This window comes from Capricornis sumatraensis, chromosome 21 (genome assembly GCF_032405125.1).
Source record: "Capricornis sumatraensis isolate serow.1 chromosome 21, serow.2, whole genome shotgun sequence".
NCBI lineage: Eukaryota > Metazoa > Chordata > Mammalia > Artiodactyla > Bovidae > Capricornis > Capricornis sumatraensis.
In genome coordinates, this window is record NC_091089.1 from 3,123,595 (window position 1) to 3,146,166 (window position 22,572).

Consider the following 22,572-nt stretch of genomic DNA (forward strand, 5'->3'; position numbering starts at 1 on the left):
CCCGCCGGCCGCAGGCTGGCGGCCAGCGCCTCGGCTCTCCCGCGGAGCCCGGGGTGCGCGCCCGAGGAGGGGTCGTGCCCCGCGCGCGAGCCGGCGGTGCGCCCTGGGCGCGTCCTGGGCCTCGGGCCATGCGCGGGGCGCGGCTCCTCTGGGCGAGGCGGCCCGGCTGAGTCCTTACTTCTTTTCCTCTCTCCAGGCCCGCGGCGGAGGATGGTCCCGGGCGGCGGCGGCACGTGGGGGTGACAGCGCGCGCCGGGAGCCCGGGAGCGCGGAGGGCGCGCGGGCCGGGTGGACGTCAGTCAGCCGGCAGGCCGCCGGGCGAGCGGGATGGAAGCGGAAGGCTTGGGCTGGCTTCTGGTCCCGCTGCACCAGCTGGTTTCCTGGGGCGCAGCTGGTGCCATGGTCTTCGGAGGCGTGGTGCCATACATCCCGCAGTACCGGGACATCCGGCGGACTCAGAACGCCGAGGGCTTCTCCACCTACGTGTGTCTGGTGCTCCTGGTGGCCAATATCTTACGGATACTCTTCTGGTAGGTGGGGTGCCCCGCGCAGATGGCCTTCTCTTGTCTGCGTGAGGCCAGTGGGTGGAAGTGTCTGTACTTCCTGGGAAGGAGCTGTGAAACGATGAGACTGTTTCCCAGGGAAAGTGGTAGGAAGGGAGAGAATCGCATAGTCTCAGATCTGCGTTTTCATTTCGTGTGGCTCCTACCTTCGCAAGACACCCAGGGCCTTCTCTGTGGGGCTGCGTCTAGGACTGGGCCCCTGCCTTCAGGCATTTGCGTGCCATCTGGGGGCAGTGGAGAGAAAAGGAAGGGAGTTCATGAACACCAGTGACCGAGGGCGGGCTGCAGGAAGAACAAGGCACTGGCCAGTGAAAGCTGTCAGGAGGGGCGTCTGAGCCGGACAGGAAGCAGTACTCCCGGCGTCTGCCTTGAAGGGCCGCCTTTCCTGCCTTCTCTGTTGTGTGTGGGGTTTTATGTTGGTTTTTTTTTTAATGGTAAGTCAACTTTCTGGCTAGTACTTAAGGGACTGTCTCTTCTTGCTCCTCCCAGTCAGGTTGCTCTTACTGGCATTTGCATTCTGGTAAGGAGTAGGGTGTTATTTTAACAGCTGTTGAAGCCAGATGTAACTGGGAAGGTACATTTTCAGAGGACATGAGAAGAGGTCTCGCAGCCTCCTGATTTCGGTAAAACCCAGGACTGTCCTTCCTGCGGGAGAATCCCAGGCCCTTTGTCAGCTTTCGGGTCACTGTTGGAGAAATCAAGCTTTCCTTCTAATTAATTTTAAGTCAGCCTTACTGAGGTAGGAATTACATTAAAGAAACGTGCAATCTCACGTGTGTAGTTTGATGAGTTTTGGCCGGTCATCAGGGTGTGAGTCCCCGGAGTCCAGAAATTCTCAGCTCCTTCACCTTCTGGACCGCCTGGCCCCAGGCAGCCCTTGGGCACTCTCACTGTGTTTTTGCTCAGTGTGGGGTTTTAAAATGTGAGATGGTGAGTGACCCCTTCTTCCAGGAGAATTTGTCAGACCGTGAGCCCTGCCTTTGGGCCATCTACTTCTGAAGGAGGGGTCAGAGGTCACTTATCTTTTAACTTGTTTGGCATCTGTTGAAAAACTGCATTTTAAAGACTCTTCCTTTCTGCTTGGCTGAGGTCAGCACTCTCTCACTGCAGCAAGATGCCCCCCTTCCCTCTCTCGGCTGCTTGCCCCTGGGTCTGAGGGACACAGAAGCAGGGCCCCGGACCGCTGTCACGCTGGCGCTCCAGCCCAGGCTCAGCCCAGCCAAGGTCCCCCAGCTTGGGAGCCACACTTCCTTTAGGCAGGGGCAGGTCTCCTTCAAACAGAGGAGGATTGAGCTGCCTCAACTGGCCTGTGTCGCTTCAGGGGTTCAATGGCTGCCCTGTGAACACACAGGATTGCCTTCAGCCAGGATCCCAGAAGTCTGTGAGATCCTATGGGAAGAAGGAAGGGCTGGCAAGGGGCACTGGTCTCTGCTCCAGCGTCCCTTTCACCTGGGAATGTGCTTTCCCTGTACTTCACACCTGGCAGTACTTTCTAGTTCGTGTGGTTAAGCTCAGCAGACAGGCTAGGCTTCGCCTACAACTTGTAATGAGTGTGTGCATCTCTGCCCACCTGGTCCCAAGGTCCCTCTGCTCTGAGGGACCTTGCCTGTCACCCATTTCCTTCCTTTCTCTGGAGCCTCCAAAGCACCTACTCCTGGGTCCTCTCCGGGCTTCATAGGTTAACAGAGTCCCCTCCAGGCTTCATAGGTTAGCAGCCCATTTCATTTAACAGGTTTCTGAGGGTTTCCCATGAGCCAGACCCTGGGTGGATGCTGTGGGGTTAAAACTTTAGCAGCAATGCTGTGTGGAACATACAGACACACATACATGGGTTCTGGGTGGTGGGGAGGGACAGAGCTCAGGCCGGGGGCTCCGGGTGGGATGGAGCCGGGTCAGTGTAAGAACAGTGGTGGACATAGAGGAAGTGAAGAGTGTAGTTCCCTAGAGCTTGCCGGGAAGGCAGTCCTAGAAACTCTTATCTGCCTGGGAAGCCCCTGGGAAATTTCTAGCATGCGGCATGTGAGTGGCTCTGCAGGCCTGTTGGAGGCTGACCAAGCTACATAAACCCCAGGTTTCGGAAAGTCACGAGACTCTAATGCTTTCATTCTTATGATTCTTTCCATCCTTTTGCAGAACCAGCATTCAGCAGATCATGCACAGTGCTGATGGACAGGACTTGGCATTTGTGTTGTCAGAAGCCAGAAGGACTGAGTGATTTTTGCAGGGAAGGGAGGGAGAGATACAGGGATGGTGCTGCAGGGCCTCTGACCCAGGGCCTGATTTATCTGGGAGCTAGTTCTCCAGCCACACCCCTGTCTGATCAGAGAGATTGTAACACTGTACCAGAGGTGTGGTGACATTGTATTGGAGATGTAGTAAAATTGTATCCGAGACTCCTGGACACTGTATCAGAGGGGTAGTGGCAAGCTGCTACTTAGGCAGAAGGCGTCCTGGTGGGAGCAGGAAATAGATACCCAGCTTCTCTTCCACTTGAGCTTTTCTCTGGGGCTTTGAAGGCGCATCAGAGGTGTTCCTGGTGGAAACTTTTCTCAAGCTCTGTGAAACTTTGCACGTTTTCTGCAGTGTGTGTCTCCCTGGGAATGACAGGTGTGTGCTGCACCCTGGGGGGATGTGCATGGACCAGCTCCCCTGAGCCGGGCTCTCCCATCATCTGCATGAGAGGCTGTGCCAACTTCAGTGTCAAGGCAGGAGGGGAGAAAGGGCTCTCTGACAGCGTGCCAGCACAGACTGTAAAGGTTAAAGGGAGAAGTTTAACCCACCTGATGAGTACAACATAGGGTCTATTTTAATGAGCTTTTAAAAATTACTAATGATGTTGAACTTTGTTTATTTGTTTTGTCACTTGTATATCTTTTGTGGGAAGTTGAGCTTTTTGAAATTTTGTGTCTTGTTTTGCTTGTCTTCACCCTAAAAGCAGTTAAATATTCACCTCTGCCACCACACTTACTTCACTATAAATCTCTCTCTTTACTGTAAATATTGAATTCACCTAGATTTGATTTTTTGGTGTGTGGTATAAGGTGAAGCACAAACCTTCATTTTTTCCCGTTTTTCTAGTCACTCATTGTTTCTGTTGAACAATTTCAAAAAATGGAAGTGGCATTTATTATATAATGGCCTAAATCCCATGTCTTCAGTCCTGTAACTAAATAGAAGTGAAACACTAGACCAAAGTGTTTATTGTGATGCCCACCTGCTCCAGTGCCCCCAGCCTGATACAGACCCTTCTATGTCTCCTCTTCTGGATTATCTATGGGTCTGTCAGCCCCTGGGGTCAGCTAGGTAACCAGTGGGGGCTAGTTCCTAGAATTGGCTAGAAATGTCCTCAAACGGCCATAGGCTTGAGGGTCTGCACTTTACAGAGGAGACGAAGCCCAGAGGTGGCGAGTCACAGCACGAGGGCCAGGGCAGCGTGGTGGCCGGAACAGCCTGTGCAGAAGCACGTGTGTGGCCGCAGCAGCGGCAGCTCTCGGTGACCGCCTCCTTGAAGGGATGGGTGTGAGGGAGGGGCCGGGGAGGTGGGCCACTGTCTGCCTGTCGCCTGATTTCAGGGTCAGGGGAGGGCCATCCAGGGCCTCCCGACTCTGACAGTTGGTACCAGCTCAGGTGTGGGAAACTGCTCCCAGTGGACTCTGCCCCGGAACAGCCAAGTAAGACTGGGGCCTGGGCTTGCAGGGCGCTGTGCCCAGGCCTCACCTTCGGGTGATGGGTTTGCAGGCTTGCAGTAGGCTGGATCGAATGTCCCAGGCCCTGTGGTTCTGGGTGGCCACGTTTGAGACCCCCAGCTGATACGGGGAGGGCAGTGCTGTGATCACCCCTTGGGGACTGGGGTCTTCTAATGGGCCCACTGGTGCTGGTCACTGGACTGTGGCTCTGGCCTTCAGGAATTCTTGGCTGAGGTGGTAAAATGCTCAACACAAAAGTTAGCAGGAAGGCCTGGGGTCCTATAGCTGGGCGGGCTGGGGCTGGGAGAAGAGGGGGACATGGGGCTTCAGTGGGGGTCTGCCAGGCCTGCACCCATGCCCTCGCTGACTTCACCTCTTCCCTCGTGAGGGGTGGGGGCCTGGTGCCCTGCTCTGCTCACACTTTGGACTGTGCTGGCCTGGCTGGCCCCTCTCTTCAGGCAGGGGGCGGGGCTGCTCTTGGTCCCAACCCTAGGATGCACCTTCCTGGGGAGGCAGGTGATCTGGAGCCTGGGTGTCTCACTGGCGGTAGCAGCGTCTCTGCAGGAGGGTGATGGATGCCTGGCTGGGCTTTTGGGGGGTGGGCAGTGCGCAGGAGGCCCGCTCACAGTCAGTCTGAGGCCTTGGGAAGGCCCCAGCGATTCCTGGGGAGGGGTATGCGGCATGTCTCACTCCTGCACGTGATCCCAGGCATTTGTGGAGACCCGGGCTGGCTGCCCAGGACGGGTCTGGGCCCTCCCACCCCGGCGCTGTCTGACCAGCACACGGCGCTCTGCCCGGTGCCTCCCTGATGCCACGGCGTGTCCCCCACAGGTTCGGGAGGCGCTTCGAGTCACCACTGCTCTGGCAGAGCGTCGTCATGATCCTAACCATGCTGCTCATGCTGAAGCTCTGCACCGAGGTCCGCGTGGCCAATGAGCTGAACCTGAAACGCCGGGTCTTTTCAGGTGGGTAACCGGCAGCTTCGGGGAGAAAGCCCAGTGACTCCAGGAGTGGCACTCAGCCGGAGCTCCCGGGGAGACACTGGGCTGCCCAGGCAGTCGCAGTCTCACCAAGTGGCGCTGGCGTCTGTCATGGCAGCCGTGTTCTCCATCAGTGACTGACTCGACAACATGGAGCTGGGACTTGGGCAAGTGATCAGCTCTCCTTAACATGCCCTTGGCTGTGGCCGTGGTCACACTGGACCCTCATCGGGCAGGAGGTGGTACTGCTGGTCTGTTTCTGGCTTGACCAGGCTGGAGGCAGACGTTCCCTGCGGAGGCGGTTTATCTTTGAACTTGTGTGTGGCTTGTGCTCTTAACACAGCCTCTCCGTTTTTGTCTTCCTCCCGAGTCAACTGGGATCAGTTATGTACCTTGTTAAACATTCACCTGGCGTCATGCTCTGTGGGCTTTGGATGGGCACACAGGGTCCATGAGTTCAGGTTGGAGAATTCCACGCTCAACCCACGTGCATTTTTTGGCAGCTTAGAAAATGGAAGATACTGCTCCTGATTTTGCCTTTTCCTTTGACTGTGATCATTCCAAGCAGATGTTCTGTGTTTGACCAAGTGGGCTGGTGGGCTTCTCTCTGCAGGGGGTTCACTGCTGCACTTCTTTGTCTAATGACTGAATCTAAGACAGTTCTCGCTTTGATTTCGTCTGAGGCTGTGTGTGCGCAGCCTTAGTTGCTGCTTAGAGAAGCGTATTCTCCGGTGTTTGTTTAGTTCTGGGACTCTTGTGGACTGTGCTCCTGCCCTGCTCGTTTTCTTTTTCCTGATGGTTATTTTCTTTCACTTTGAGTGAATCATTTCCTCTTGTGTAGCTTCTGCTTTTAGTGTGAGTCTGTGTAGAAAATGGGCCGGCCTCCAGCTCCAGTGAGTAGCCTGGACCGCTGAGTGTCGCTTAGGCTGTAAAGGTGATCAGCACTGCCTGTTTCTGCTGCTTCTCCCCATCAGCACCGTCCTCCCCGCTGTGACTTGGGAACACTCACCCGAGGTGGTGCTGACCGTGCTGCTGCTGGTGCCCAGGAAGCAGGGCTCCTGTATCGCGGATCCCTCACTAGGGAGGAGCTGCAGCTTAATTTCCTCTGAGACAAGGGCATCTGTGATATGTGCCCCTTGAACCTCGCCTATAAGGGGTGCAGGATCTCACGGCCGACCGCGGAGTGGGCCGTGTGCATGGTCAGCGCGTCCGTCCTCACCGGGTGGGGGAAGGCCTGGGGAGACATCGGTGCCCTGGTGGCTCAGCGCCCTGAGCCTCGGGCTCTGCAGCAGTGACCTTGTTAGCAGCCGTGTGGGCCATGATGACAGCAGGAGCCAGGCCCCCGTGTCGCGCAGTGAACTCATAATTTAACACCTAATGGCAGCTCGCAGGCATTGGCCGGTGTGCTAGTGGGCGCCCTCGACTCTGGGGGAGGGGAGGGCTATGGCTCCTGACCCCTGGGCCCAGCGCAGCCTCAGGGAGGGTCGTCTCCTCACCTTTGCCCACACCAGCTAAGAGTTTGAGAATTCAGAAGAGTTGGAGAATTCAGGACTCGAATCCAGGGTGATTTACGTATTTTTGTGTCCACTGTTTAAGAGATACTTAAGTCTCTGCGTCCTCCTAGGGAAGCCTTTAATGAGTGTGTGGGTTTATTTCCTCTCATCTGCCAGAAGCAGGCTGTGAAAACACCAAGTGGTTTGGGTTGGGAAGCTCTGCAGCCCATGGGCCTCTGTCCTGTGCTTTCCCCACCCCCTTAGCCCCCTCCACCTGGCAGGTGGCCAGCTTCCGCTTCCGGAATGTGTCAGCTAGGGCTGTGAGGGTGCCTCTGGCCCCAGGAGGCAGACTTCCAGGGGAACTGACCATGCACGTTAAAATAACTCAGGAGGAGAGTCTGAGGAGCCCAACTTCAGCTATAGGATGGTCAGGCAGACTGCAAAAAAGCTTGAATGTTTTCCAGCCATCTTTTATAAAAGTTTTCAGTTCTGAAGGTCACCCATTCAACTTGAAAGTTACAATTAAAGAAACATTAGTGGTGTTAAGGAGAAAAAGCAGGTTACTTAGAAAAATATCTAATTTGTTATCTGATGAGTGACACCTGCTCAGTAGACATTTTGGAGGAGACAGGACACAACACAAAAGTCTCCACCCCACTGCCCAGAGGCCATTGCTTGGAACACTGTGGTGTTTTTTCCCAAGTGTTTCTTTTTCAGTCTCCAGCATCACAAGATTGGGATCAGTTTCAAAATTAGGATCAAATGTTTTAAAACCTCTCATTCACAGAAGCTTTTCAGTGCCCTCGTGTGCAGTGGAGGCAGGACCCAGAGGGGTGGGTTCCCCTTTCAGGATGTCCAAGATGGGGCGGCATGCACGGAGGCCACGTGTTTCAGGGAGAAATTGGCTGGAGATGCTAATATAAACCTGCTGTTTAATGTGAACCGGGAGTGGAGGGTGGTGTCTGTCTTGACAGTGCTGTGTTTTCCTTTTTCACTGTTTATTGTGGAGAATTTCAAACATGCAGAAGTGGGAGAGCAGCATATGGTGCTCTGTGTGGGGCCGTGACAGCCTCCGACCATTTTCCAGAGCCCGTGCACATCCTCTTCCTGCAGTTTCTGAAGCAAATCCTCGATACAGGCCATTTGTAGATGGTCTGTAGCGTGTCTCTAAAAGATAGGACTTTAAGAAAGCATGACACAATATCATCATTCCATGAGAAGTCAGCTCTTCCTTATTATCAAACCACCGTCTGTGTGAGTTTCCAACTGTCTCTTGTGTTTCCTAAGTGTTTGGCCAGGTTGTTTCCTTAGATCAAGATCTGGTTATGGGCCACACACTGTGATTGGTCGGTGTCTTCTTGTTGTTGTAATTTGTCTTCTTAATCTATACGGGGGTGCATGCTCAGTCCCTTCAGTCATGACTGACTCTTTGTGACCCCATGGACGGTAACCCGCCAGGCTCCTCTGTCCATGGGATTCTCCAGGCCAGGATACTGGAGTGGGTTGCCATGCCCTCCTCCAGGGGATCTTCCCGACCTAGGGATCGAACCCCTGTCTCTTATATCTCCTGCATCGGCAGGTGGGTTCTTTACCACTAGTGCCACCTGGGAAGCCCTTTTAATCTATAGTTCTCCCTAAATCCCCTTTGTCCTTGGAACCTGTCTGTTGTTTGTTCTACGTTGTGCACTTCGTGCCCAGCACGGGGTCAGCGGACCGGCAGCAGCACTTGGGAGGGTCAGGGCTGCAGGATCTGCACAGAATCAGGCTGCTGAACCAGGGCTGTGTGGGCTGCCCTGTGAAGAACATTCTGCAAGGTGATTTGATCCAGGTCCGCCCTTTCGATTCTGCAGGACCGTTGTGCTCTTCCTCCAGGAGGCACCCCTGGCAGCTGGCCTCTCTGGAGGGTGGCCACGGGGGCCCAGGGCCCAGACCCAACAGTCTGTCCCAGCCGCCCAGCACCCCACTCTATTGTCCCTGCCCCTCTAGAGGTACTTCCCCGTGGATGCTGCTCAGCATTTCAACAGTTTGATTTATAAAGGAGAGGCAGGTGAATGTTCACTTGTTGTTCAGTCACTAAGTCAGGTCCGACTCTGCGACCCCATGGACTGCAGCATGACAGGCCCTCCTGTCCTTCACTACCTCCCAGAGTTTGCTCAAAGTCACGTCCATTGAGTCGGTGATGCCATCCAACCATCTCATCCTCTGTTGTCCCCTTCTCCTGCCCTCAGTCTTTCCCAGCATCAGGGTCTTTTCTAACAAATTGGCTCTTCGCATCAGGTGGCCAAATATGGAGGTTCAGCATCAGTCCTTCCAATTCAGGGGTGATTTCCATATTTCTCTTTATTTACTTTTCAAAATCAGTTCCCAGCACCTTGCAGTGGTGAGTGTGTTTGTTTTACTTTACCCCATGATCCACGTAGCAGAAGTCCCCTGCCCCTGTGGCCGCTGCCCGCCTCAGACCCTCTGCTGCTGGCTCTTGCCCCTGGCATGGTGGTCCCCTGGACCGCGGACCTTGCTGTGACAAGATGCTCTGAGCTCGCTGTCCAGTTTCCTGCCCCAGACCTGGCCTTGGAGGCCCCAGTCTGGGCCCCTGGGATGGCTGTTGGATTGGGGTTCTTTGGGGCCCCAGTGGGTGGGGCAGGGAAGTTTCCAGGACGTGGAATGCCGTTCTCAGCTCGGTTCCCTCTCAGCTTCCGGCGGGTGCTGTCTTGAGGTCATGCCAACAGCGAGGCTGCTGAGTTGTTTAAATGGGGTCCTCAGGGTCACACGTCCCTCCTGCCAAATGCCTGTGTCGTGCAGTCACTAGAAACAGCGAGTGCCTCCCAGTGAGTGGGCCACCAGCCGGATACCTGAGTGAATTCAGTTGAGATTTGCCCCAAGTCTCAGCACTCTGGTGGAATTGGCTGGGAGGTAGAGGGGGATGGGCTGACTGCGGAAGAGGACAGGGTTCCTTGTGAGCTGATGAAAGCCCTAGAGTTCTGTAGTAGTGGTGGTGGCAGGACTCTGGGAATGTTCTAAACACACTCAAAGTGTGAATTTTTTATGGTATGTAGTTAATAGCTTCGTCCAGCTGGAAGAAAATGTTGGGTGGGGAGAATCGTATAACATCCCGAGAATGAAAGCTGAGGATCCCCCTTCCCAGGAGGATGCTTATCCACAGACTCTTCTGCATTTTCAGGGGCTCCTTTGTGTCCTTGGACCTCAGGGTACAATCCTGCCTCAGTCCAGCCCACTGCCCGGTGCTGACCTAGGGTCTTCTGTTCCTGTGTTGCTGGACCACCATGAACACACCTCCTCGTGGGCCCTGGGCCCCCTACCTCTCTGCTGCAGCCGTTGTCCACCTCCGCCCCCTCCCACACGTAGCCCCCACGTCGTCTGTCCAAGGCGCCCCCAGCAGTGAGTCTCAAACTGTGTTGAGGACCAGAGTGCCCCGGGGCATTTGCAGAGCTGCCTCTTGTCTGCTAAGCACCGTCCTGTCCTCTGGCCGCCCCAGAGCTGACTGTCCTTTCTCAGCCCTGCTGAAACTTCTGCTTTGTCATCTCTGGCTCCTGTCTCTGTGGCTGCTCGACAGGTGGGCCCCAAATTTGGGGACAGGAAAGGACATTTTCACCCCAGACTCTGCAGTTTGGGCTGTTTGCTCTCTCACTGTCTCTTGCCTCTGCCTGTCCTCCCCGTGTCTTCCTCTGGTTCTGGATCTCGCTCTCTCTTTGCCTCTCCCACCCTCTCTCCCTCTCTCTCTGTTCCTCCCTTAACTCCTCACTCATGTGTCTACGTGGTGCTGGCTGTCGGACCTCAGCTGGGCTCTGCTGGAACACTCCCACGTGGGCTCCTCATGAGAACTGGCCTTCCTCACACTGTGGAGCCATGTTTCAACGGGAGTGTCTGGGAAGAACCTGGTGGACACTGCATCTTTTTAAAGATCTGGTCTTGGAAATCACACAGCATTGCTTCTGCCGACCTGCACCTCAGGCCCACCCTGAGTCAAGGGGGCAGGGGCCCTCCTCCTAGTGGGGGGTGCAGGCTCTGAGGGCAATGTGGTATGGAAGCGTTGCAGTCATTTCTGAAGCTTGGTGCCTGGTGTGTCTTCAGTACAGATCTTGGGGGCACGTGATCACAAAACATTGCCAGTGTCTCTCGGCTTCAGAGCGCCCTTTCCTCCATCTGTCCTACATGAAGGTGTTTTTCTAAAATGTAGATCTGATCATGTTGCTTTCCAGCCGAAAAACCTCAGGTCGCTTGACGCTGTGCACTGGATGTGACCTTCCCACCCAGCTTGCTGCTGGCTGCCCTGACCAGGGTGTGTGTCTGGCTGACCCCAAGCCCTCCACCTGGCCACGCCCGATGGTTCTGCTGGGCATGTGTGAAGCTCTGCTTGTCAGCTCAGCGGGATCAAGCCGGGAGAGAGAAGGGCAGCTTTGCGCCCAAGCCCATAAGTGGCTGAGTGGAACGCCCTGTCCTGTAGCCTACCCCCCTTCCCTCTTTTTGTACTTTGATCTTTAGAGGAGGTGCCCATTAATGGTGAACTTGGTCTAAATCAAAGACAGAAGCAAAAATCTGGGAGAATCGGACCAACTCTGGGGACTCAGAACCCAGAAGGTGCAGAAAGGGGTGTTGGAAGGGAGGAGGGGTAAGGAGAGGAGACAGTGGCTCCTGTTGGTTTATGAACCACCCCCTCCATCCCCCCAGCTCTTCCCTGAGTGGTATCAGCTGTCCCCGGGTCTAGGCAGAAAGGCTGGTATTTGCTTTTAGCTGACTACTTGAAAAATTTACAGTTTGGGGTAGTTTCCATTGCCTAGTGCAGACCCATGACCTTTGCTCCTGCCTTTGCTCCTGACCTTGGTTCCTGACCGCCATCCTCAGCTCCACTTGCAGGTGGAAACCCCCTGGAGGAGCTCTGGTGGTCTTCAGGGCCTCTGGTCAGTCTGTCGTTGTCCTGGGGTGGCCCAGTCTAGGGAAGTCTCAGGTGGGGCGGGAATGGGTGGGAAGGCGAGGTGGCTGGCAGTGGTCCTTCCTGGGCCACCGCTGGGGGGCAGCTGCCAGCCCTGTTCCCTGACTTGATGTGATGTCCAAGGGCGGGCAGGTTCACATGCTGAACTAGATGTCTGCTCACAGTGGGTGTTGTGTTAAGTGCCCTCGGGAAACAGCTTTGTTCTAAAGAGTCTGGACCCTGGGACAGCTGTCTTGCAGCCAGGGTTTGTGTCCAGATGAGTTTCTGGGGGAAGGTGGAAGCAGGGTCTGCTGTATCTTGTCAGCACCTCCGACCTTAGAAATTAAGTGAGATTTGGTGACGTGTCATTTTTCCCCTCTGTCCCGGGGACTTATTTTGAAAGAGGACAGGTTTGGAGAAAAATAGTTCACAAAGTGGATTTCCTAATGCACAGAAACCAAAAGCTTGTCTTCTGTTCCATGTTTTATTTTTTTAAAGAAATGCAACAAGGACTTACCAGTGTTAAAACCGGTCTGTTTTTGTCTCTTCTTCCTTTCTGTTTTCTCTCTCTTTCTCTTTTTAAATGTAGCTGCAGATAATAAAGATGGAGAAGTCAGAGTCCCCCCCGGGCAGTCCTTTCTGGGTATGTACCACGCAGCATGCGCCACCCCTGGAGCACCGGGGCCGCTCCCTGCTCTAGCTCTGTCTGTCTCTGTCTCCACTCCCACCCGTGCCGCATCCTCTCCTTGCATGGGCATCACCCACCCCGCGTGGCTGCGTCTCCAGCCAGCTAACTAACACAGCCTGCTGTTTTCAAGCATGAAGTAACCACTAGAAACCTACCCATTTTCTGTGTATGTTAATGGGGGAAGGATGCAGAGAGGTAAAAAGAAAGACGTGATCTGAACACAAGTTTTGGAATTCCGTTTGTTAAGCTTATTCCAAAGTATTTTATTTTTGATTTTATGGTAAATGGTGTTGTTTTCTTAATTTTCACTTTGGATTGTTCATTGTTACTTTGTAGAAATGGAATTGATTCTCACATATCGATCTTGGGACCTGCAGCTTTGCTGAACTCATTCATTCTAATAGCTTTTTAATGGATAGTTGAGGATTTTCTATATGCAAGATTATGTCATCCACAGATAGAGAGTTTTACTCCTTCTTCTCCAATCTGGAAACTTTATTTCTTTTCTTGCCTAATTACTGTGCCCAGAAGTAGGAGAGTAGATGTGCTTGTCTAGTTACTGGTCATAGTGAGAGAGCATTTCCTTCTTGACACTGAGTATGGTGTTGGCTATGGATTCTATAAAGAAGCCCTGTATTAGGTTAAGCAAGTGCCCTTCTATTCTGAGTTTGTTTTCATCGTGAGAAGATATTTGAGTTTGTCAAATGCCTTTTGTGTCTGTTGAGGTGATCATGTGGTTTTTGTCATTTATTCTACTAATTGCAGTACATTATGTTGATGGAGTTTTGTATGTTGAGCCAACCTTGCATTCTTGGGATGAATCTCATCTGATCATGATTTATAATCATTTTTATAAGTTACTAGGTTTTGTTTGCTAGTATTAGGTTGCTTGGGTTCCTTTGTTTCCCCCTTCTTCATATGACAATTGATTTTAGTATCAGGACAGAACTGGTCTTATGAAATAAGCTGGAAATGGGAAGCGTTCCTTCCTCTTCTATTTTTTAAAAGAATTTGTGAATAATTGCTATTATTTATTAATTAAAAGTGTTTTAATTGAAATATGTTTGACAGGTAAATTAAAGGCACATGTTGACACATATATATACTGTGATATAATAGCCCAGTAGTGGTAGTGAATACCTCTATCACATTACATCTTTACCATTTTTTTTATGGGTGGATGATCACTTTTAGTCTCCTAGCAAGTCTGCTGGTTGGATGATCACTTTTCATCTCCTGGCAAGTCTGACGGTTGGATGATCACTTTTAGTCTTCTGGCAAGTCCGATGGTTACGACTGTACTCGCTGTACAGTGCAACAGATCCGGGGGCTTTTTCAGCAGTTGCTTCAGGTTTATCCGTTCTTTTGCGTGTTTGGTGGGATCAGACAGTGAAACCAATCTGGGCTTACGCTTTCTGTGGAAAGTTTAAAAGGACTAATTCAGTCTTTACTTGTAAATCTATTCTTACTTTCTGTTTCTTCCTGAGTTAGTTTCAAGAGAAATTCTTTCTTGGAATTTGTCCAATTAATCTGTTATTTGTTGGCATATATTGTTTTTATAATCTTTTTTATTTCTGTAAAGTTAGTGGTAATGATCTCTTTTTAACTCTTGACATTAGTAACTCGAGTCTCCTCTCTCTCTCTCTCCATCTTGTTTTGTTTCTTGCAGCTAAAGGTTCGTGCATTTAATTGATTTTTTTCAGAGAGCCAACTTTTGGTTTTGTTGATGTTTCTCTATTGTTTTCTAGTCCCTAGTTTATTTCCACTTTAGTGTTTATTATCTCTTTCCTTCTGCTTGTTTTGGGTTTAGTTTTTTTTTTTTTAGTTTGTTAAAAGGTTAATTTATGCATTTGAGATATTCCTTCTTTTTTTACTGACATATAGTTGATCATCTTTTTAAATATAACTTTTATAACCATAATTTCTTTGTAAGTAATGCATTCACTGCATCCTGTAAGTTTTGGTATGTTTTCATTGGCCTTAAAATGTTTTTACATTTCCTTCAGGATTTCTTCTTTAACTCATTTGTTACTTACGAGTGTGTTAATTTCCACATATATAATGAATCCCCCACATTTCCTTCTATTATTGATTTCTAGGAGTTTCCCAGGTGGCACTAGTGATAAAGAACATACCTGCCAATGAAGGAGACCTAAGAGATGCCAGTTTGGTCCCTGGGTTGGGAAGATCCCCTGGAGAAGAGCGTGGCAACCCACTCCAGTATTCTTGCCTGGAGAATCCCATGGACAGAGGAGCCTGGCGGGCTATAGTTCATAGAGTTGCAGAGCTGGACACCACTGAAACGACCTAGCCTGCATGCATAGCATACATGCATTGATTTCTAATTTAAACCATTGTAGTTGGAGAAAATATTTTGTTATCATTCCAGTCATTTTAAATTGAGGCTTGTTTGATGGCTTGTCCAATGGTCTCTCCTGGAGAGCATTCCATGTGCGCTTGTGAATGATGTATGTTCTACTCATCAGGTTGGGTGGAGGAGCGTCTGGTTAGGTTTCATAGTATTGTCAGCTCTCCTCTTCCCTTATTCCTCTGTCGAGTTGTTACGTCAGCTACTAGAAATGTGTATTGAAATCTCCAACTACCTTATTTGTTTCTCTTTTCACCTCTGTCAGTTTTTGCTTTTTATATTTTGGGGCACTGTTAGGTGTGTATGTGTATAGTTTTATCTTAATGACAGATTGGCCCTTTTATCATTATAAAATTGTCCTTTATTTCCAGTGATCTTTTTTTTTTTAATGGTTTTATTGAGATATGATTCACATACAGTTGCATAGATCGTTTTGTTTTAAAGTCTGTTTTTTTCTGATAGTAGAAAAAAACTACTACTGTGATTGCTGTTTGTATGGTATATCTTTTTCTATTGTGCTTTTGACTTATTTTTTATATCTTTGAATCTAAAGTATGTCTCCTGTAGAAAGTGTATGCTGCTGCTGCTGCTAAGTCGCTTCAGTCGTGTCCGACTCTCTGTGACCTCATAGACGGCAGCCCACCAGGCTCCCCCGTCCCTGGGATTCTCCAGGCAAGAACACTGGAGTGGGTTGCCATTGCCTTCTCCATAGAAAGCATATAATGGATCTTTAAAAAAATTCATTCTGGCTGTTCTGGCCTTTGATTAGATTGTCTACTTCACTCACGTTTCATGTCACTGTGTTTGAATTTACACTCGTCATTTCACTGTCTGCTTTCTGTCCTCCCATCTATCCTAACCTCCACCGGTTCCTTCTCCATTACTTTCTTTTGTATTAAGTGAACACTTTTAGTGTAATATTTTAATTCCTTTAGTAAGCCTCAAATATATATATATATACACACACACATATGTATATATAATAGTATACTACATTGTATCACGTTATATTATGTTATTTGCTTGGTGTTTGACTCGAACACCAAAGCTTATGATGTGCATCTTACCAAAAGCTACTTTAAAATTATACTAACTTGATTTTTTAATCAATTAAAAGAGAAAAACAGAAGAAATATGCACTTTTACTGCCTTTTACCTACATGATCACCATTACCTATACTTTCTGTTTTTCTCAAGTGGTTTATAATTACTGCCTGAGGTCCTTTCTTTCAGAATGAATAATTTATTTTTAGTATTCCCTATAAGATGGGTCTGCTAACAAGAAATTCTCCCAGATCTTTTTTATCTGGAAATGTCTTTGTTTTGCCATTTTTTAAAAATGTTTTGCGGAATTCCCTGGTGGTCCAGTGGTTAGGACTCTGCTCTCACTGCCTAGGGCCTAGAGCCTGGGTTCAGTCCTTCATCAAGGAACTAAGATCCCATAAGCTGTATGGCCAGCAAAAAAAGTGTTTTGCTGAATGTAAGAATTTTGGTTGACAGGGTTTGTTTGTTTGTTTTTGCTGCCTCTCGAGTGTGTTTTTCATTTTCTCTTGCTAATTGCTCTTTCAGCCATGCCATGTGACTTACGGGATCCTGGTTCCCCGATCAGGGAGTGAACCTGAGCCCTCGGCAGTGAGAGTGTGGAGTCTACCACTGGACTGCCAGGGACGTCCTTCTCTTGCTGATTTCAAGGGTTTCTCCTTTGGCATTCAGCAGGTTGACTATGATATGTGAGGGTGTGGATCCCTTTGCGTTATCCTTTTTGGAATTTGTTAAGCTGCTTGGGTGTGTAAACTGATATTTTCATCATATCTGGGAGTTTTTAGTCATCATGCCTTTGGCTGTTCTCCTCTCCTTTCTCCCCTCCTCTCCTCCCAGGTACACGTCACATGCTTGTGCACTGACTGCTGTCCCTGTGTCTCTGAGGTCTTGTTCAGTTTTCGGAATTCTGTTTTCTCATTCTCACTGCGCGATCTTTATCAGTCTGCCCTCAAGCTTGCTGGTTCTTCTGCCAGCTCAGCTCTGCTGTTGTGCACCAGGATTGTGTCTTTTGACCTCAGTTTCTGGACTTTGCAATTCCAGAATTTTCATTTGGTCCTTTTTAGTAATTTCTGCCTCTCTATTGATACTCTCTATTTGATAAGACACTGTCAGTGTACTTCCTTTAATTCTGTTTTATGAAACATTCATTTATTTGTGGCTGCACAGGTTCTTCGTTGCTGTGTGCGGGCTTCACACTGCGGTGGCTTGTCTAGTTGTGAAGCACAGACTCAGTAGTTGCGGTGTGCCAGCTTAGTTGCTTTGTGGCATGTGGGATCTTCCCTGATCAGGGATCGAACCCGTGTGCTGTGCATTGGCAGGCCAGTTCTTATCTACTGAACCACCAGGGAAGCCTTTCCTTCTATTCTTTATGTGTGGTTCCCTTTAATGTTTTTTTAATGGAACGTTTACGGACTGCTTTGAAGTCTTTTCTGCCAAGTCTAATGGTTCTTCTGTCTCTTAAAAAGTAGTTTCCTTTTTTTTCTTCTCTGTATGGGCCACTTGCCATACTTTGTTGAAAACTGGCTATTTTAGGTAAAATACTGTAGCAACTCCAGACACCGACCCCACTGTGCTTGGGGGCTTGTTTGCTTGTCTCTGTGTTTAGTGACCTGGCCTAAGGGTGCCAGGAGCTGACCTTGACTCTCCTTTGTCCCCCTGTTAAGCTTCTGGGGAGTGGTGGGGTCTGACACTCTGACCAGTAGCTGCTTGCTCTGTTGATTTTGACAACAGCCTCAGGCACGTGGGGACCCACCCGTCCCCGCTGCTGGGGTTCCTGCCCCCCCCCGGGCTCGCGCCACTGTGTCTTCAGTCGTTGGCACGCGCGTTCCCGGGAGCGGCAGGGCGGGCTGGCCACACGGGGGCGCGCGGGCCACGCGGCCTGGATCGAGGGTCCCTAGCGCGGAGCCGGGTGTCCGCAGGTGACTGGGTCTGATGGGCGGGGCGGGCGCGAGGATAGGGGGCGGCTGCGGCCCGGGGCGGCCTACCCCGCCGGAGAGGGGAGGTGTGCGGGTCTGACTCACAGCCTGCCCGGCGGCAGCAACCAGGCCTCCGCATCCGCCCCGCCGCCGGCCGGGCCAGGCGCCCCAGTCAGAGGTCCGGCCCACGCCGACCCCAGACCCTTTCTCTTTGCGATGTGTCCTCACGATCTGAGAGCCTGAAGCTGTCCACTGAGACTGGCCAGGGGGTTGTGATTTTTTAAAAGTCGGCTCCGCGGAGCTGGGCTTTCCTGCAGCAGAGCCCACGTAGGGGAGCCCTCCGGACCATCCCTGGGGGAACAGGGGCCCAGGCCAGCCCCGCGCATCCTCAGTGGACCCTGGGCCTGGGGCAGGTCACCGTCGCTGACCTGGGGTGCCCGCTCATTCGCTAGTCCTGGTTTTCTCTGGGGAGGAAAGCGGCAGGCCGACTGCAGCATCCTCAGGTGGCCGCGTGGCTAGAGCTGCTGCTGGAATCGCTCTGATGCAAGGCAGGAAGGGCGGCCACCCTCTCTCCAGGCCGCTGCTTGCTCCAGCATCATCGGTGGCCGGTCTATACCCTTTGAGACCAAATCTCTTACATAGTCGTTTGGAGCATAAAAATACAATTCGATAGGAAATCAAGTCCTTCTTGCCACTAGGACGCAAACTCCTGGTGCAGATTCTTCAGAGAGCAAATGGCTTCTTAACTCAGAAGTGATTGGACTGAGCAGGGAAGGAATGGCTTTGTGGATCCAGGGAGCCTCAGACCTTCTGTCAGCCAGGTGGGGATTTCTCCACGTTTACATAATTGGGAAGCTTCAGGGATGTGCTGGTCACCACCAGGCATCTTTAGCAGCAGCTCAGGGGCAGGCCAGCTGGGTGGATTGGAGGCCCTGTGCTGATTGACTGGCCCGCACACCTGGGATCTTCTTTCAGCTCTGAGTGCCTTGCCATCCAGACTTGCCCTTTGGGGCCACTGACTGGAAAACACATCCAGGGAGAAAGCACATCCCGGTTGAGCTGGGGGCTTGCCAGGGGAGTGAGAGGGAAGGTGATTTCTATTAACACCTCAGCTCTCGTGGGCATCCTCCTGTCGGCGTTCTGCCTGCGTCCCTGTTCTCCGAGCACCATCCGCTCATGCACAGAGTGGGACCCAGCGGCCCAGGAGGAAGGTGTCACGTGAGTGGCTCTGTTTCAGGAGTAGGGTGCCAGCCCGCCCCTGTGCCTGGTCTAGAATCAGTTTTGAGAGCGAGTGCAGGCCATTCTTCTTTCTTAGCTTATTTTAAAAATTATTAATAAAAAAATCTTTGACATAGGAATCCCTAAAGAAGTATAAGAAATGCTTGATTCTTCTGATTACAGATCAGCGATCTATACATTTTATTAAGCGTCTTCTGTGTTCTTCTTTTTCTGACTAAGCTCTGAAAGTCTCACTTCATGCTTTCTGTATCTACCCAGGGTTATCCTCAGCTGACATTTTTCTTTATGTAATTGCCTGCTTTTTTCTCCCTGCTGCTTGTTTTAACTCACCACAACACATCAGTTACAATTAATGGGTAGAAGGGTCATTAAATGTATTTTAAATTGTTCAGGATTCAAATGACAGCACCTCAAACTTGAAGTTTGAAAGAACTATTTTTATCTTCAGTATTAGAGAATATATTCTCTAAAGTGAATATGTATGTCTGTATACAATTTGAAAGTGTACAGTTCATTGGTTTTTAGTACATTCACAGTGTTGTGCAGTGACCACCACCATCTCATTACAGAACATTTCCATCAGCCCAAAACAGACCCCACACCACCCAGTTGCCTTACCCCAAGCCCTGGTAACCACTGATCTGTTTTCTGTCTCTGTTTTGCTTATTCTGGACACGCCATGTGAGGGAATAATACAGACTTTTGTGTCTGAATTCTTTAACTGAGCATGTATTTTCAGGATTCATCCCGGTTGTAGCCTGTGTTAGTACTTCATTCCTTTTCAAGGCTGAGTAATATTCCACTGTGTGGCTGGACCACATTTTGTTTATCCATGTGTCCAGTGATGGACATTTGGGTTGTTTCTACCTTTTGGCTTGTTGTGAATAGTCCAGTTGTGAATAATCAAGGGAAGTTTTCACGTGAACAAGAAGGTTTTCAGTTCTTTGGGGGCGTTTACATAGGAATAGAGTTGCTGGGCTGTGTGGTAACTCCACGTTTCATCATTTGAGGAACTGCTGGACTGCATTTTAAAGTGGCGGCACCATTTTACATTCCTATCAGCTGTGTATGTAGGTCCCAGTTTCTCCACATCCTCATCAAGACTTTCTATTGTCCTTTTCACTTTTGCCATCATAGTAACTGTAGAGTGATATCTCATTAAGGTTTTGACTTGAGTTCCTTACAATTCGTGATGTTGAGCATCTTTTCATGTGTTTGTTGGCTATCTGTGTGTCTTTAGAGGAATGTTTATTTGGGTCCTTATCATTTTTTAATTGGGTTGTTTGTCTTATTGTTGTAAATCATATATATTCAAAAGGAATGTTTACTTCTCTCCCGGGAGTTGTAAGTGGTGCTTGTTTGTAGACTGTCAGGCTTTGGTGTCCGGCAGAGCCTCTCTTGGTCCTGTCCTCTCCGATGGACCGGGGCATGTGTGTCTTCCCTGCGGCAGCACTCATGCTTCCTCCCCCAGCCTCTCTGTAGCGGTCGTGGTTGGATGACTCAGGTTCTCAGGAGCCCTTGGGTGTGGCCCCCCAGGGTTGCCCGTGCACTGAGGATGTGTTGAGAGCATGTCCCTTGGGGGTGTCCTTACCTACCTGCAAGTCCGGGAGGCAGAGAGGTGGACGGGCTCCAGCAGTGTTCCCTCCCAGCTCTGTGACCTGGAGGAAGCCCGTCCGGGGGCAGCCGGGGGCTCTGTCGCGGGGTGTGGAGGCCCTCAAGGATGCTGGTGGCGGCCACTGCCCCGGGCTGTGACGGGGCAGGGTTGGGATGCTGGCAGTTCCCTCGTGTGAGGACTCGGGGCCCGTCCTTGCACCTGAGGGAGCCCGAGTGGCAGAGATGGTCAGGGAGACCCGGGAGGGCCTTAACCAGGAAGCTGGCCCCTTCTTTGCCCCAGAGAACTGGCAGATAAAGCCGCACCAGGTCTCATTCAGCCCGTGTGCAGCTCTGAGACTCAGCCATGAGGGTGGGCTTCCCGAGACGGAGGGCCTGTCCCCCTGCCCTTGCTCTTCAGGCCCCTCTGAGCTCCCTGTCCACTCAAGCAGCTCTGTTTCCTTTTAGCAGCTTTACTGAGGTCTGATCAGCATGCAATGAGTGCATCAAAGTGTGAAGCTCTGGTCAGCTTGGGCCTGTGTACAGCCTTCGCCCGACCAAGACAGTGAACATGCTGGTCACCCCACAGTTTTCCTCTTTGTGACCCCCCACCTCCCCCCAATACTAATCTGCTTTCTGTCACCATTCATTTGCATTTACTAGAATTTGACACGTTTACTGGAATTTTACCAGAATTTGGAACCATCCAGTACATACTGTTTTGTCTGGTTTCTTTCACTGAGCATAATTGTTTTGAAATTTGTCCAGGGTGTAGAGTGTATCAACAGTTTGTTCCTTTTTATTGTTGAGTTATATGGTTATATTACAAGTTTTCTGTTTATTAACTGGTTGATGGATATTTGGATCATTTCCAGTTTTTGATTGTTACAAATGAAACTGTGAATGAACTCTTGCGTTCAGGTCTTATATGAACATATGCTTTCTTTTCTCTTGGGTATATACCTAGCAGTGGACTGGCTGGATCATATGGTAAGTGTATGTTTAATTTTTAAAGAAATTGTTGCACTGTCTTCCAAAGTGCTATACCATTTTGCATTCCCACCAGCAGTGTGTGAATTCCAGTTGCTTTGCATCCTCATCAATACTTTGTATGGACCTTAAAAAAAATTTTTTTTTCCATTCAGGTAGGTATGTGGTGGCATTTCATTGTTGTCTGTCTTTGCATTTCACTGATGATGTCACGTCTTTTCGTGTGCTTCTTTGTCATCCTTATAATCTTCATTGGTAAAGTATCCAGGTCTTCTGTCCCTTTAAAAGTTGTTCTTATTGAGTTGTGAGTTTTTAATGTTTTGGATACAGGTCCTTTCATCGGATACATGGCTTGCAGGTTCTTCTCCCTGTCTGTGCTTTGTCTTTTCATTCTTTCAGTAATTTCTTCTGACGAGCAGAAGTTTTTAATTTTTTATGGAGCCCAGCTTATTAGTTTGTTCTGTTGCTGATTGTGCTTTTGGTGTCAGATCTGAGGCATCTTTGTCAAACTCAGGGCCACAAAGGTTTCTCCCTGTTTTTCTTCCTGGTAGTTTTAGGTTTTACATTTAGATCTGTGATCTAATTAACTGTGAGTTACTTTTTGTTTCTGGTGTGAGGTATGGATTCAACTTTACTGCTTTTGTGTATGGATGTCCAAAGACTGTCTTTTTTCCCCACTAAATCACCTATGCATCTCTGTCAGAAGTCAGCTCTCTCTGTGTGGGTCTGTTTCTGGACTCTGTTCTGATGAATTGATTTATTTCTCGGTTCCTGTGCCAGCACCACGCTGTCCTGATTACTGGCTTGGTACTGAGGCTTGGATCAGGTAGTGTTAGTCCTCCGGCTTTGTTCTCTGTTCTGTGTGCTTTGCCTTTCCATGTGGATTTTAGGGTCAATTTGTCACTTTCTACATTAAGCATGCTAGGACTTTGGTTGGGGTTATCTTGAATCTATAATCTGGGGAGACTAATCATTATGATTGTGCAGAGGGCGTTACCACAGCCACCCTGGGGCTGCTGTCCTTAGAGAGGCCTGCCTCCCCAGCAGGCCCCTGAGTGATGTCTGGGAACTTGGATTTTGGGAGACTTCCC

General features: G+C 50.1%; 1 protein-coding gene across 3 annotated transcripts in view; it reads left to right on the top strand.

The window, feature by feature from the left end:
* The first annotated feature begins 267 nt into the window (after positions 1-267).
* SLC66A2 (solute carrier family 66 member 2) overlaps positions 268-22,572 on the top strand; it is a 41,113-nt gene continuing 18,808 nt past the window's right edge. For 2 of the 3 annotated variants that reach the window (XM_068993759.1, XM_068993760.1), the window contains exons 1-2: positions 268-530; positions 5,081-5,214. In XM_068993759.1, the coding sequence (XP_068849860.1) occupies positions 328-530; positions 5,081-5,214 (337 nt within the window). In that variant the 5' untranslated portion in view covers positions 268-327. Of the gene's footprint in view, positions 531-5,080; positions 5,215-12,238; positions 12,293-22,572 lie in introns of all 3 variants that reach the window. The other variant, XM_068993758.1, reaches the window with a different exon arrangement.